Source organism: Alternaria postmessia, assembly GCF_024291825.1.
Source record: "Alternaria postmessia strain BMP 2775 chromosome Unknown scaffold_16, whole genome shotgun sequence".
Taxonomy (NCBI): Eukaryota; Fungi; Ascomycota; class Dothideomycetes; order Pleosporales; family Pleosporaceae; genus Alternaria; species Alternaria postmessia.
Window position 1 is genome coordinate 73,256 of NW_026260089.1, and position 15,163 is coordinate 88,418.

At 51.3% G+C, this 15,163-nt stretch overlaps 3 protein-coding genes across 3 annotated transcripts; 1 reads left to right on the forward strand and 2 right to left on the reverse strand.

Moving 5' to 3' along the window:
* Positions 1-1,664: 1,664 nt before the first annotated feature.
* NUT2 (RNA polymerase II mediator complex subunit) lies at positions 1,665-2,191 on the reverse strand (the record flags this gene model as incomplete). Its single annotated transcript, XM_051729901.1, has 3 exons — positions 1,665-1,953; positions 2,006-2,123; positions 2,170-2,191. 3 exons carry the CDS (start codon positions 2,189-2,191, stop codon positions 1,665-1,667), a joined length of 429 nt encoding a protein of 142 aa, XP_051590225.1.
* Positions 2,192-2,440: 249 nt separating this feature from the next.
* J4E82_003617 (uncharacterized protein) lies at positions 2,441-5,264 on the forward strand (the record flags this gene model as incomplete). The annotated part of the gene is made up of 3 exons (XM_051729902.1): positions 2,441-2,954; positions 3,012-3,882; positions 4,880-5,264. 3 exons carry the CDS (start codon positions 2,441-2,443, stop codon positions 5,262-5,264), a joined length of 1,770 nt encoding a protein of 589 aa, XP_051590226.1.
* Positions 5,265-10,646: 5,382 nt separating this feature from the next.
* On the reverse strand, positions 10,647-12,381 carry J4E82_003618 (uncharacterized protein; the record flags this gene model as incomplete). Its single annotated transcript, XM_051729903.1, has 3 exons — positions 10,647-11,790; positions 11,840-11,861; positions 11,916-12,381. 3 exons carry the CDS (start codon positions 12,379-12,381, stop codon positions 10,647-10,649), a joined length of 1,632 nt encoding a protein of 543 aa, XP_051590227.1.
* Positions 12,382-15,163: the final 2,782 nt, after the last annotated feature.

Consider the following 15,163-nt stretch of genomic DNA (forward strand, 5'->3'; position numbering starts at 1 on the left):
TCGTTCGTACATCGTGCTCAGTCGCTATGGTTTACTGTCTTGGCTGTTGAAAGAAGATGAGTGTTCAGATCTGAGTGCAGTGGATCACATCTAGACCGCTGGGAGCAAACAAACATATTTATAGGTAAGGCAGGCTATTTTTTATGCACTCTCCATTCGAGAATTGGAGCCGCTTCAGACATCACCAAATATAATTCGAAATTCGATGGGGATCTCCACCGCCTAGCTGGTACCACTAAAGACTAATGACGAACGAAGTGTTCACAAGCCATATATAGGCCGGTGCAAATGCTGAGCAGGATATTTGCTGTATTGTGTAGACATCGTGACTGATAATGAGAAAGAAACTGAGCGTATATGACAATGCATCATCCTTACCAGGTCGGCGAAGAGGTAGCAGCTATAGACAAAGCATCGCCTATACTAGAAATCTCCATCGGGTTTGGTCACGAGCTTCACTTGAAGTCATTGTACAGTTAGGGCAACAAAGAAAACCGAAGAGTAGGTATTAGGCAGAGGAGCACGTCTTCAAATACGTCCAAATTGCTCGACTTGCAACCGAGGTATGATACCATGGATGATATAGGTATCTCCCAGTATCAGGGTTCGCTCAATTCTGCTTTGTATGTCCGACGGTCAGAGTTTGTCGTGTTCCAACATGAGCTGAGCGAAGCTGTCAGTATTGAATGTTATGACTGTCGGACCGAAAACTCTAACACACGGTGTCGCGCCGTTGCACCGAAGTTATATTGAATCTCCATGCATCCATATGTCAAGGAGATATTCTCCACATATTTGCACACGTCTAGGGTATGTAACAAGTCAACGAGTCGACCGAGAAGGACAAAGAGTGGCTTTGACCTTGACCCTTACAATGCAACCGACATCACCCAGACGTGTCAAGTTCGTTGTACAGAGCGATATCGTGATCAGTTTCGATACGACTGGTACGCATTCATTTCCAGCGAAACATGGGTGCCGAAGCTAACCTCGTACGATACACTTAGCCGCATACTATAACGAGCGAAACTTGCTGCAGGTGTCCAAAAGCGAACATTATGTAACGATAGTCCAACCGCGGATATAAGGGACAAGATACCGCGTAAAGCTGTATCAAATGGCTGAAGGAAGCATGGCGCCATTCTAACTCAGGCAACAAGAGCGACGTATGTGATGTGGCGCGAACGGATCTGGCGGCGAGTGGGGATGACTGCGATGAAACCTGGCTGATTGAAAGATGTTGTTGTTTCTTTTTTACGTGTGGGCGCGCTGTGGACAAAGCAACGTGTTGGGTACTAATATCCCTGCCAATATCCTCATCCAAAAGCACAACCCTTCTGACGACTTGTCACGCTTTCCAGTGACATCATTCACGCCTCTGACGCTTTCCCCGCTGTCCTAAATGTCGACGAAACTGAGATTGAAATAGTGTTGTGTTCTTTGAGGTACCTCCCCACCTGTTGGAGTGCTGATGTGTAGATAAAGTTCCGCAGAATTTGCTACTCATGACAAACTACTCAAACGAAGTCCTTGGGTAGATCTCGCAATTTGGGTTTGACCTCCGTACGTGTCTTTACTATCTCAACATTCATGATGTGGTTGCGGAAATTAGGTACTCTAGATTCGTGCAAGGTAGTCGCGTTTGTTTGATAGAGGTAAGACACCTAGACGACAACTTTGCCACCTGTAGACTCGACGACGGAGTTTACATCGTCTTTGAGCTCTGGTATCGCGCTTGAGACGTGCAGGGCGAGCTGTTCTTGCAGGGCGTGGTAAGCGTCAACGCGACCGTACAACATCTGGTTCATTCGCTGCACGGTCTCAACAAATTCGCGAGTGAAGATGTCCGGGTTCCTAGAGTTTTCTACATAGGACATGACCTCTGGAGGGATGTTGATGTTCACCGAAGGTGCCGTTCTTGCCAATTTTACCAGATTTTGAATAAGCGACTGGCTATCATGTCATTAGCCCACCATACAACGCATGTTCCTGAGCTATTGCGTACATTTCTCGCTTCATGGCTTCCTGTGTCTTGCTTCCATGGTGGTCGTAAGCTTGCACGATGAGGTTGTATAGATTTTGTACGATGTCTTTCAGTTGCGCCTCCACATCGATTATCGCCACTACCAAAACGATTAGCAGGAGCAGAAACAACGGCTACCCACATACCGTCGGGACTTAGTGCTGCCATTTGGATGTTTGAAGTGAGCGGCGCTGTGAGGTTTGCTAGTCGGAGGGCGGGTGTTGTGCAACGCGTGTGACAAAGAACAGACGCGCCAAGGCTCGGCTAAACACGGAAACTCTGGTTGGCTTTGTGTCGTCATCGCTCACTTTACCCAGTATCTAACTCAACGACGACCTTCATCGAGACCGCGTCGCAGCGCGCTATCACGTGTCGCAAATCTTACTCAGTGAATGCGACCATGAGCATTACCTTGCGATGACGGAGAGCATGAGCCGGGATCCTGACGTCCCTCTTCCGCAGCCACCAAGCTCTCAAACCCCAATATCGTCTATACCAGGAGCCACTGGGAGCACTTTGCAAAACCATACTCGTGCTACGACTCGCCCAACAGAAACTCAAAAGACTCAAGTGGATACTGCTTCGGACAAAGCAACCGCAGCATTCATTCGGCGTACTCTCTGTTCCCACAATGTACTACTTGGAAACGGCGAGAAAGCACGCAGTACACCACGCCCAATCGGAGACGTGCTACCACCTCTGACAAGCTCAAATGAGGTCGATCTTCAGTTATACGGTATTATTTCTGTGATCATCAAGGAGTTCGTACAGACGTGGTACTCGAAGATAACTCCAGATCAAGTATTTGTCAACGAAGTGATTCAAATTATCGCTCACTGTACCCGTGGTCTGGAACAACGCCTCAGGAAAGTCGACCTGGAATCACTGTTACTAGACGAGATCCCTGAGCTGCTTGAAGCTCATCTGACATGTAGGTAGTTCCGACCCTGGACTGTCGCATGAACTTAGTCTAATTGTGCCCTGTCAGCTTTCCGAATAGCGAAGAATCAAGCCGCCTCGTCAAATTCACTGGTATCAGATCCTCGTCTGATCTATCATACGCTCCACCCACACCCTGCACTTTCTCCTGTTCCGACCGATGATGCACCAGCAACAGTCCTCGAGCAGCGCGAAAGCGAGTCGGCGTGGCGCCAACTCCTCATCCACGGAGTGTTGGCTTTATTGCTACCGACAGAAGACTTGAAGAATGGGTGTCTACGCGCCCTGGTGGCCGAAATTTTCGCCGAGATGATCCTCGGAAACGGCATTAGCGGCAAAGCCTGTGAGGGATGGGTATTATGGGAAGGCATCACAAGGATAGCTGAGGTTCTGCAGACCGATGCTACCAAAGAGAAAGATCCCCAGTCAGACGACCCTAACGCAGAACAGTCGTTGACCCGTCTTGAGCGTTATGGGCTGCTGTCTCCACACGGCGGGACAGAAGTTCATCCAGAAGAACGACTGGACGCCGGCCAGAATCGCCATAATACTCCGGTCGTATACACTTCTGGTGCATTCTGGGCGATCATCCAATACGCTTTTTTGGCGTTTACTGCGGTGCGCGCGGTGATTTTGAGTCTTGCGACATTATCTTCTCTTCCGTCAAGAATTGCCACAAGCGAACAGTCATCTGTTGAGGCCGGTAGCCAATCGCAAACACCTCAAGCGGAAAACATTGCTTCCAGGCGCCCGTTGGAGGCCAAACGGCCTGTAGTCAGCATGGGCTTGTGGAGCTGTGTAGCGCAACTTGTCGAGTTAGATGTCCGCATGCCTTGGCTGTTGGGCTTCATCTCCATGCTCCATCGTGGAGCGTTGGCCGGCCCAGGTAGGGTGGGTGAAACCGATGGTGTATTGGACAGGTAAGTTACGATAATATCTCTTTCTTCACTTGCTTCCCATGGTTGGCTGGCTGCTCAGTGTCTGTGGGACCGTGCGACACAGCATGAGATAGCTCCGCATACGATTTCAGTCACTTGACTTCGCTTCAGCGAATGCGACGGCCCGCAGGCTCACACACAGGAAAATCCCTGTCGTGGCGCACCGCCTTATGCAAGCCTCGGCACCCGTTCCGGGCGGCAACTCGACACGTTTCGGACAAGGGGGCTTGGCGCCATTTGTGTCTTCGATTTTGTCAACACCACAAACGATCGCACGATGCTTGCATCTTAGTAGGACCAATCCTAAAGCTCAGCTTCCACCGGCAGCTACAGGGCACTATAGCGTACGAAGGGTATTCCGTACTCCGAACCGCCTTATCACGACCCTAGCTTATGTGGAAGGGCCGCTTACGCGCCGGTTGATCTGTCCACACCGTCCATCCGTCCCTCTCGGGACTGGCCTTACTGAGCTCAAGACACGAGATTGGCCACAGATCCTAACCCTACCGTCATTGCCGCCACCAGCTGATTGCGCCTCATCTTTCGGTCTCTAACATCTTAGCGGCCTGCGACGTCGCTGCCGTCATACTCTGGTCTCGTTAGAAATCCTAGCGAGCACGCACTCCTCGGACTTAACATGGCCTAGTTTGTTTGAGCACCGCATCGAAACATTTGACGGATGATGCTATTCCCAAACGTTCGGGACTGGCTTGTTGACCTAGTCACCACGACATCCTGCCTTAAGTTGTGTTGTGGCATGATCATCAATCTCGCTTGACATGCGCGCGCGCCTCACTTTGTGGGCCGCATCAGCATTCGACTCGATTCTCGTCCGATACGATGATTCTGCCATCATGGACATCGTCATTCGCGGTGGCCAGCTGACTGTTCCGCGGATTCATATGCATGCGTTCGGTTTACTTCGCACCAGTCCATTTCGTTCTTGCAAGTCTCGTTTGCTAACCAGTCGTAATTGCAGGTTCCTCGCTCATACTTTCCACACACGGATCTTGAACCCCGCTTTCATTCCAGTGGCGCTTCGCACTCTTCGTGCAACACTCTTCCCTAACAATGCGCTCGGGCCCCCACGTCAGATCCCAACTGATGAGGAGATCGAGGCGATCAAGCACTGTTGTGCCGCTACGCTGCTAGACTTAGTACCACCTAAAGTAGCAGCCGCTTTCTTCGCGAGTGACGGACGCGATACTCAGGTTCGACAGATCGAAGATATACTAGGCTGTCTTGATGACGCCTATCTCAACAAACATCTCGTCTTTCAGATTGTGGAACTGATCGGACTACGCCTGTTTCCGGAGCTTGGAGAACAAGGCGTCAAAGACTTACTGGACGAACGTATCAGCTGATAACCTGGGCTTGTCAGCAAAGCGTTTCTACGTCGTGTATCGGGGATCAAAGCACAAGACATCAGGAACTTTCACCGCCAGATGCGCGAACTGCTGGGCACGGCCCGTTGCGCAGTCAATATCGTCGTTCACACCAAGTTCAAATGAGGGCAAATCTCCAGCCCTTGCATCGCATACCTACTTCCATGAAATCGTTATAGAGTAGTTCACTAAAGCAGCGAAACTGCAGCTACATGATGCAGTTCCACGTATACCAACTCATCGTGGGCTCGTAGCAGAACGTGGTGGAAAAGGTACACCGCTGATCTCGAAAAGAGGGGTACTAGCCAATCAGAAAATTCCCTAAGGAAATTGTTGAGGTACATGGCATCCAGACTCCGGGCTGGCTGCATGCTGTGACGAGCACCTGACTAATTGGGATATTGCCGGACGGAAACTACAGAGAAAGTGCCACGAGGTGCCCCGCAGTGCACGTCTTCCTTCAAGCCATTGCTTAGTCCAGCTGGCCCCATCACGAACGCTGCAGGTCTCAATCTTGGAAGTGTTGTACGCGGCAGGAAAAATACAACTCAAGTTCACCATGTGCGAATGGGAGGCTTGGACAATCTGCATGTCGCTCGGTGAGCGCGACGGTCCGTGTGGTGTATACATATGCGCGGGGATAAATCGCATACAACCGGGAGGCTTTGGAGAAGGATATTGGTTGACAGGCGACATGCGAGGCCAGAGCGTCGTGTGGCAGAGGAGTATGATTAGTCAAATACGGAATGACTAGGTGCGCAGCTCCGTTACAATCTTGACAATGGTTTACACTGCGATACCTACCGCGCGGTCCTTACGAGCATCGCAGAATTTAGACGACGTTGGGTCGTCCTTGCACTTGGTTCATCTAAAGTAGCGCTCCGAGCTCCAATACACCTTCACGTATCAAAATGAACCTGTCTAAGCCCCGCTTCCTCCTGCATTCAAGCCCCCACCTAGCGAGATATGATAAGAAACTTGGTTCGGGAACGATCATGACTGCGGATCATGTTTACCGCCGTGCTCGCTGTCGGCAGCTCCGTGCGAACCCATGTTTCGAGGTCAAATATAACTCAGCCTCACTTAGGCGATGTATCAACCGTGGGGTTTCAGTAAGTGAACATCGCAGAAGCGAGGGTGGGCTGAGAAGTTTAAAGTGTCAAAAGGTTACCCCGCATGCGCCCCCAGCCCGTAGCCGTCTATCTGTTATCGCTTCCGCAAGGGTTGCGGTTCCTAACAAGTTGGCAACACGTTCCTGAACAGCCTGCCGCTAAGGTGTTTCAAGATTCGGTTGGGCAGCAATTGCGCGGAACATAACGACGATCGAGTCAGCCTTCTCTGCTTCCTTTGCGGCACAGTTGTTCTGCGTCTTGAGGATTTTATTCTTTCTGATCCTATCGAATAACGCGCGCTTTGTGGGCGCGTGCGTAGGATTCAGGTCGCCGCTTATTGCCTGCTTCGAGACACCACTGTCGCTGATGCTGGGTTCTCGACTGACTCGCTACCCTGGATGACCGTTGAAACTTTAATCCTCTGAACTCTAGAAGCAAGGCGAGGAACCCCTACACGGACCTAGTTCACGATGCCGCGGGATGCGCAACGCGAAAAAATCATGACCCTAGCAGCGCTCGCTACTCAGCATTTGACAAGATGCGACATCGCCTGTTCCTGAACCGCACGGGGTCCGGGGCAAGTGCGTCAGGATCCCTAGCGACAATGCCATCAACCCCAGCCACGTCGATCCAGCATCTACCATGGTTTGGTATCAAGCGAGGGTACATCAGGGGTTGCAATGGGCATCAATATTGCGAATATTGACCCATGTTTCAACGGTTAAAAGAGCTCGGAAGGTTAGTGCAGGGACGGCAGCGGGTGGGACTGACTCAAACATGCAAAACATCACCCGTAGTGGGCAATCATTACATGGTACCGAACTATCGTCATCCTGCGTAAGGCATGAAGACTCAATAGTGAGGCGTACGGCATATTCGCTTCAGCTGGTCTGGATGAAGCGGTAGGCGCATCGATAGTTTGAGTCGTTCCCAACGCTCAGCCTAAGTGAAGCGCAGTATGAGGAAAGGATGAGAGGTTCGCTTGCTACTGGGCGCATGAAGATGTTGTCAGAATGATAGCAACTGAAGATCGCAACACATCATGATTAATGCCAATACTACATGACTCCGAAGCCACGGCCTGTTCGGCAACGGAGGTGCCTGCAACACCAATTTATGCATCGGCCCGTGTTGGGAACTGAAGAACACTTCTGGAGCGACGGATGAGTGCATCTGACAGGAAGTGCAAGATTAGCGGGTACGTCAACGGCGGGCGGATGCGTTGTACTGTTGACTGTTCATAGCGATACAAATGGCTATCTCATGCAAGTTGACCACCCAAGCAATGTTACTCAATCCTGTCATGCAGTGTCGTTAGACATTGATACAATTGTCACAAGCCACCTTGTCGCACGTGACACTAGCCCTCAACATCGAACAGATAGCCCGACCAGCTGCGCGCAGTATTATGAGCAAATTAGAAGCAAGTTCGCGTGTTGGTACAACGTTGTCGCGAACACCTTACACCAGATAATTTGGTGATCACCTGTGCACCACGTCCCTCTCTTGCCTAGCCGGTCCGTACCGCGTTACACAGCATCAGATATCAATCACGTGGACCACCTAATGCAGGGCACCGCATGACCAGACAACCAACATGGCAATGACATTTCCATGCTTATCGCCAGCACATTGTGCATACACAATAATTAGCGGAAGAGAAAAGGGTCAGCCCCATACATCATTGGGCAGAAGATTCGAATTAAGGAAAGAAATAAAGTCAAGAGCTAGCAGTTTAACGTGACAATTGACTTTCGGGTGTAGGTTTCCTAGCTTCTTGCACTACAACCTGCCACCACTGCTTGACGTAGGCCCGAATACGAAGGTACTACGAGCCTTTCGGCCTTTCTGAATTTGACCTACGACTGGACCGGCGCCCGGATCCGGGGGGCCGATCATAGGTAACGCAGTGCTTCACCGATCGAAGGGAGGCTTTCGCAATCGCGTTGCGGGATACGATGCTGATGACGGTCTAGCCGTTGCGCGCAACACCGCAACTAACGACTTGGGGAGAGCTTAGAAGAAAAGGGCCGAACATAGTGAGATTGCGACAACCAAGTACAGATCTACCATTGCGCGTCCTTCATTCTACTCTTACTTTGCTTGTTTATACTCTGACATGTACGTAACACGCGTCGGGCTCTGCTCCTTTTCTTTTGCTGTCTGGATCAACTGCACAATGCGCAAGGCTGCTACTGCAACTGCGACCTTCGCAGGAAGTACATCCGGCATTTGAACAACGTGTAAGCCAGTGAACGAGCACGGTTGCGGTCCGAACCGGGACCGTACCGAACAGTAATGTAACGCAGAAAACAAAAAAGAAAGCAGAAGACGAGGAGTTTGACATCACACGGGAGAGAAAAAGTACCAATATAGTAGTACCTGCAAGGATGCCCGAAGATTTGGTGGTGGGGAAACCGACGACATTGTCTTCTTGCTTCTTTTTGCGGCTAGGGGAACTGGAACTAAAGTGGCGTTGCACGCCAACTGGCTTTGCTCTTGCTTTTTCGATAACGGAACGCAGGGTAAGAATCAAACGGGCTGCATAATACCCGTAATGCAAAAGTAACGGCTTTGTGAAAGAAGTAAAATAGCTCGAAACGTGGAAACACTGGTTTTCACCGGAAGTGTTCAATATGCTCCAACTGGCTTTACCACCATTCAGCAAGGACATTTCGAACTAATCACCATTTGATTAATTCCGGATATGGCTTCTTCCCCTAAACGACTCACAGCATGGCTGGAAGCTGGACTCGCATGACTGTGTCTTCTCAGGCCTAAGCTCACCTCAGCCAGCGAAAAGTCTAGTGCAGCCACACTCCGCCTCCGCGGCATGACAGGGTTTCGGGCGCCTTAACGTCGATTGCCTTGCCAAACCACCTTACTGATGGCCGGTGTCAACGCCAATCCTCGCTTCTCTGAGCTCTCGTCTCATCCCTGATCCAGATCGGGACAGCCCTTCGACAAGAACGAACGCGCAAACATTCCAGCTGAGTATGGCGCGCGCTCGGGGAAGACGGGAACGCCTCACGCTTGGGGGCATCTAGATCAGGCCCAACAGTTTGAGATCTGTGCTATGTGCTGGTCTGCGATGCTCGTCATCGATCTTTATGCATTTCGATTGCTGGCGCGATGGACATATGAATGTACTTTTGTATGCATCAAGGATGTGCAAGGTGCAAATGGAATGGTCCGAGCTCTGGGCTCCATGCAAAGGCGGGGAAGGGGATCAATGTTGCCGAATGAACCTGGAAGTCTCACATGCAATTCACGTTTTGGCAGTATCTAGGATGCAGAAGCTGGAACGAACGAATACTGCTTTTTGAGATCGGCATGCTGTCGGCAAGGTATTTTCCGAAGGTCAATGTTGTTTTTCGCCGGGCTTTGCCCAAACTTTGTTGCACATCCCTTCTATAACGGTATTGCAATACGATGCCGAAAGCGCCGTCACGGGGCTTAAAGCGGCAAGTACCATCTGTTCATGAGCCAGATCCTTGCCGATCATTGAAGTGTCACTCGTGCTCCATCAGCAAAAGGCTACGTTCGGGAAAGATCAGATCATGAGCAAGGCAAAATGACTAGTAAAATCAGAAGCACAGTCGTGTAGTAGTATTGAGCATTAATAGCATTTCAAGCGTGATTGACCCTTTCGTTAAGCCGATCTTTCGGCAAGGGTCGGTAACTATATCAGAAGCCCGCATATAGGTATACAGTAGCGCGTACGAGACCCATCGCTCCGTTTCAGCTCGATGCAACGTATGAGGGCCTCCAGGCGAATGTAAAATCGACGTTGAAAAGCAACAAAGTGAAGCGTACAAAATAGTGGCCCGCGTGAGCAGTTACAGTCTTCCTTTTAGGTAAGGGAATAAATTCGGAAACGGTCGGCTGCTATGCGCTGCTAAAGGGGGGTATAGTGGTTCGTCGAGCAAGGGAATAGACGAATAGATAGTCAAAGTCAATGAAGGAATAGTGAGAAATAGAAGCAATGCTAGTGATGCTGGTACGAGAATGTAGCGAGATGCAACAATGAAAGAAAACCCAAATAGTGCCTGCATTGTGTAACGCTGGCCATGCGGATGGGTTCTTGATCCTGGTATCATGACCCAGGAGTGTCGTGCAGACTTGCTCTCCGAAACCAAGCCATTTAGACATATCGTTCCACAGGAAGAAAAGCAGTCGTAAGCGTATACGCGCTGTGGCAGGAGACACAAGGTGGAGCCGACATTGAGTGAGGTAACATATGCGGTCGCTAATGGATTGCGTCCACGCTTTCGAGTTTGGACGTAGCGAAGGTGGGCTCTGACACACGTCGCATCTCGGAAGGAAGGCTTTCGGAGCTGCGCTTGATTCGTAGCTTCTCCATCAGTTTGCCGATGGTAACATACTCTTGTGGCTCTACGACAAAACCGGCGTTCTGTGACTGGAAGAAATTCATAACCAGCTCTAATGCGCGAGCGGCTTCTTCTTGGGATGGCGTAATAGGCGATGAGTCGGCGGATGACCCTTTGTCATCAATTTGACTGGCACCAGGCACTGGAGGGGGCTGCATTGAATTAGGAACCTGAGTTGGTGAGAGCGACATTCCCTCATCAATAGCCGGAAGCGCGGTAGGCATCTCGGTCATAGGAGAATCGAGGGTACCGCTGCTGACGTATTTTGGAGTCAGCGCATCAGATGAGCCCGGCGGTGACATATATTGCTCAACGCCTACAAGCATAGGAAAGGTCTGGCTTCGGGGCCGCTGGAAGTTGTTGCTCCCTGGCTGCCCACTAGCAGGCTGGCGGTTGCCTACGAAGGGGCTTGGTCCACATGCTGAATCGGGTGTGAAGAATGGCGACGACAGCGACGTAGGGCTGGTAGCTGTATCTGTAAATACGCTTGATAAGGAAGTGCTGCTTTGTGAATGGAACGGTCGACGATGGTTCGAGAAGTCGTATGTGTCAGGGCTTTCTGTCTTGAGATTTTCCTGGCTCTTCTTGGCTTTCATGGTTGTGGTTGCAGGCGATACCCCGCCAGGTGAGGTAGGCGAGATAGCCCCCGGCGTGTGCGCGTTCGATGGCGGATTAGAAGTTCCCTCCGACTCTTCTGCTAACGAGCCCTTTCTTCCCCTTGCTCCCATGAGATGATTCTTTTGCTTGAACTTTTCCAGCCAGCTCGTACTATTCGCCTTGAGATGACTCTCGGAGTTCCCAACAGTCTGAGCGAAGAAGCGGGCCTTCTCTCGAATAATGGCATCTGACAGTGGTAGTCCTTGTCTTTGATGGTTCCTTGCCCAGTTGGATAGGGCTCGTTCGATATCTGGGAATTTGCCTTTCGATCTTTTTATGGGTGATCGGCTGCCGTCGTCCTGGTACAGGTACTTCTCCTTCTGGCGCAACACCTTCGAGACGGTACTACTCAAAAGTCAGCACGGTAAGAGACATGATGCATATGCAGTGGTACCTTCGCTCTACACCGAACATTGCTAGGGTTACGTTAGTGAACGATCCGTGTGGCTAGGTGCATCATAGTGGCATACCTCCAATTTCCGTTTGCTTGACAGTAGGATTCTCCTCGTGGTATTGGCACATACGTCTCCGGTCCGAGTCGGTAAGAGTTTTCCGTGGTGTCGATGAAGTACGGGAGTGAGTTGAGCTTGCTGAGACTGGAGTTGCTGATGCCGGCGTTATCGGTAGTGGGGCTGAAGGAAACAGTGAAGCTTGATAAGTGGATTGGCTGGTGAGCATACTTGGCCATTGTGGCATCTGTGGCATGATCAAAGGCTGCAGCTGTGGATGTGTAGTCCTCGGTGTCGGGTGCGTTTGGTGTGGTGGATGCATGCCGGTCCCGTAGATGGGTTCCATTGGTAGCGGCGCAAAATTGTTGAAGCCATTGTAGTCTTGAACTGGAGACTGGTGATGTGGGTTGTATCCGTTATCCCCATGCCATCCAGAATGATGATCCTCGAAAGGTTCCTGGTGGTGGTGTTGGTGCTCGTGGTCCATTTGGAATTGGCTCATGTCGGATTGCAGGAAACGTATAGATGCGGTGTATCCGTGCGAGCGTGAGAACGAGTGTTCGTGTTAGACGCAGAGCAAAGTAGGGCGTCAGACGGGCATATGCATCTGTACTTGGTGTTGCTATACCTGGGCGGCGTAGGTGACCTCAGAGCGGCCGAGCGCATGCATGCATGAGACGAGATTTTGGTTCCTGAGGCGAAACAGCAACAGGTCAAGTACCTGCTTAGCGGGGGTAGCGCTGACAAAAGGCGCTGGGTATGACAGAGGTCAAAACATATAGGTATAAAGCAGCGCGGCAAAGCAGTGGGCTCAGATGGAGAATTGAAACTGCAGGGAAAGCCTGGCGCGGCGGGCCTGCAGCGCGTACTTGAGGATAAGTCTGGGGACACTGGTAACAGGCCCTGGCTGTGCGATGCGGGCGCGGCCTACTGCAGCTGGCGGGAGAGGAGCCCTGTTTGTTTCGTGCCCAAGCTTGCCGGCAAGCCTGGCGTGTGCTCTATGATCCTTGTCGCCATTCGGCCAAGCGACTTGAACGCGAGCGACAACGTTGGGCTTAGCGTGTGCGGGTCTCTCATCGGGGATGCGCCCCTAGGACAGCGCGGGCCAGAATTATGCGGCCGCCTAGCTAGCTCGCAAGTGCATGCCTCGACGCCTGACTGCTAGCAAGGGCAAATGGGATGTCAAGGCGGCCGGGTAGGATCATCCCATCAGGGCCCTCGCACCGCTGAGCACGTCTGCAGCCGGCTAATCTGACGCTTCCCGAATGAGACATGGTCTGAGTGGGAGCGCCATATTGGCTTCGCCTCGTGCGCCCAGCGCAGTAAATCCTGACCGTTGCCGTACGCTCGTGGCGCGAAACAGTGGGAGCCGATTCAGTGCTGCTCAGGTACGCGAGGTGGTGGCGATTCCCACGGCAGGGGCAGCACGTCAATCATCGGCTGTGCATAAAGGAGAGACAGAAAGTGTCGACGGCTGAAACGCTTTCGGAAAGCTGCAATAATCGCGCCCATGGAAAATCGAGGTTTTGCCGACCAGCCACTCAGGTCTCGGGAGCGATAATGATTTAGCGCCCGACTGACAGCGTGCCTTCTGAGTCGCCAGCGCAACTGACCCCTGCTGATTTCTCCGAATCGACCGCTGCGCCCGTTAGTAGACCAATAAGGAAAACCGATGCTCCAAAAAATGGGCCAGACAATGCTGATCTGAATCCATCAAATTCCGAAGCAAATATGGAATAAAAACAAATGCTGGTAGCTGAGACCGTTCCAATAACACCAGCGGCGCCATTACCATAACGCTCCGAGGCGACGACAGCAGTGTCTTGGGCGACGCCTCTTTGGTAAGAGAACAAGGTCTGTTATTGATAGCTCGCGGACGGTATCGGACCGCCACCAGCCCTCGAGGATTGGCGATTGGCAAGTACGATCCGCGCCGTAAGCTGCGTTGCCCGCAACTAGTGTCGTCCTGATGTCGTCCGCGGTGCTACTGGAACGAGCCCTCGGCCAATCCAGGCTGCGAGATCGGCTCCAAGCCTCGCTCTGTTCGTCATCTTAATGCTGCGACCTGGTATTGGTATCGCAGTGAGACATGTTCAGCCATCCAAAAGGCCCTTCTGCTCTACTCACTTTTCCCAAATCCGGATCCATAACGCCCGTCATATCTCATGATCATAAGACCTTATCTAGCGCTTGACAATGGTGACTGGTCCATATGTGAGCTCATGCTATCCATTCAGGATGGTGATACTAGGATACGTACCAATATCTTCGTCGGCAAGCTCGTGAGACAGTCCCACACGTTGGGGTTGATGCTTGCATGACTTTCCGTAAACAATAGCGTGCTTAAAGTTGTCCACAATCGTCTTGTGGATGGAATTACACTGCCAATTCGTTAGCGTGGGACTTTTAAAATGAGGGGGGAGAGACATACGAAGTCTTCAATGGTGCAGGCTGTTGATCGCAATACGACTGGGGCAGAGTAATCTGGCATCTTGCCCTTGGGCTTGGTATAGACACGGACGAGATTCAACTTTTCCCACATCTGCTCCAGGAGCTCATCGATGTTCCAACCGTGTTCGGAACTAATGGGACAAGCATTGGGGATCCGGTAGAGCAGGTCAAGCTCCTCGATACTGATGGCATCAATCTTGTTCAATGCATAGATGACGGGGATGTAGCTTCGTCCTTTGGCCTCAATAACATCGATCAGATCGTCGACTGTTGCGTCGCATCGAATAGCGACATCCGCGTTTGCCATACGGTACTCGTTCAACACAGCCTTGATTTCGCCGTGGTCGATGTGCGTCAGCGGAACTGTCGCTGTGATGTTGATGCCACCCTTGTCCTTCTTCTTGAGCACAATGTTTGGTGGACTCTTGTTGATTCGAATACCGAAGCCCTCCAATTCGTTCTCAATAACGCGCTTGTCGGTAAGAGGCTTGTTGACGTCCAGAACAATAAAGATGAGATGGCATGTCTTCGCGACTGCGATAACCTGTCGACCACGACCTTTGCCATCCTTCGCACCTTGAATGATACCGGGAAGATCGAGAATCTGGATCTTCGCTCCGTTGTACATGACTTGACCGGGTACGGTAGTAAGCTGCAAACTGTCAGCGCTCATCATTGCGACGAACACGGTCAACCCACTGTTGTGAACTCATACGCAGCAGCTTCAGAGTGCTGGCCGGTCAATCTGCTCATGAGCGTACTCTTTCCGACCGATGGAAATCCAATGAAACCAACACTGGCAACACCAGTCCTAGCAA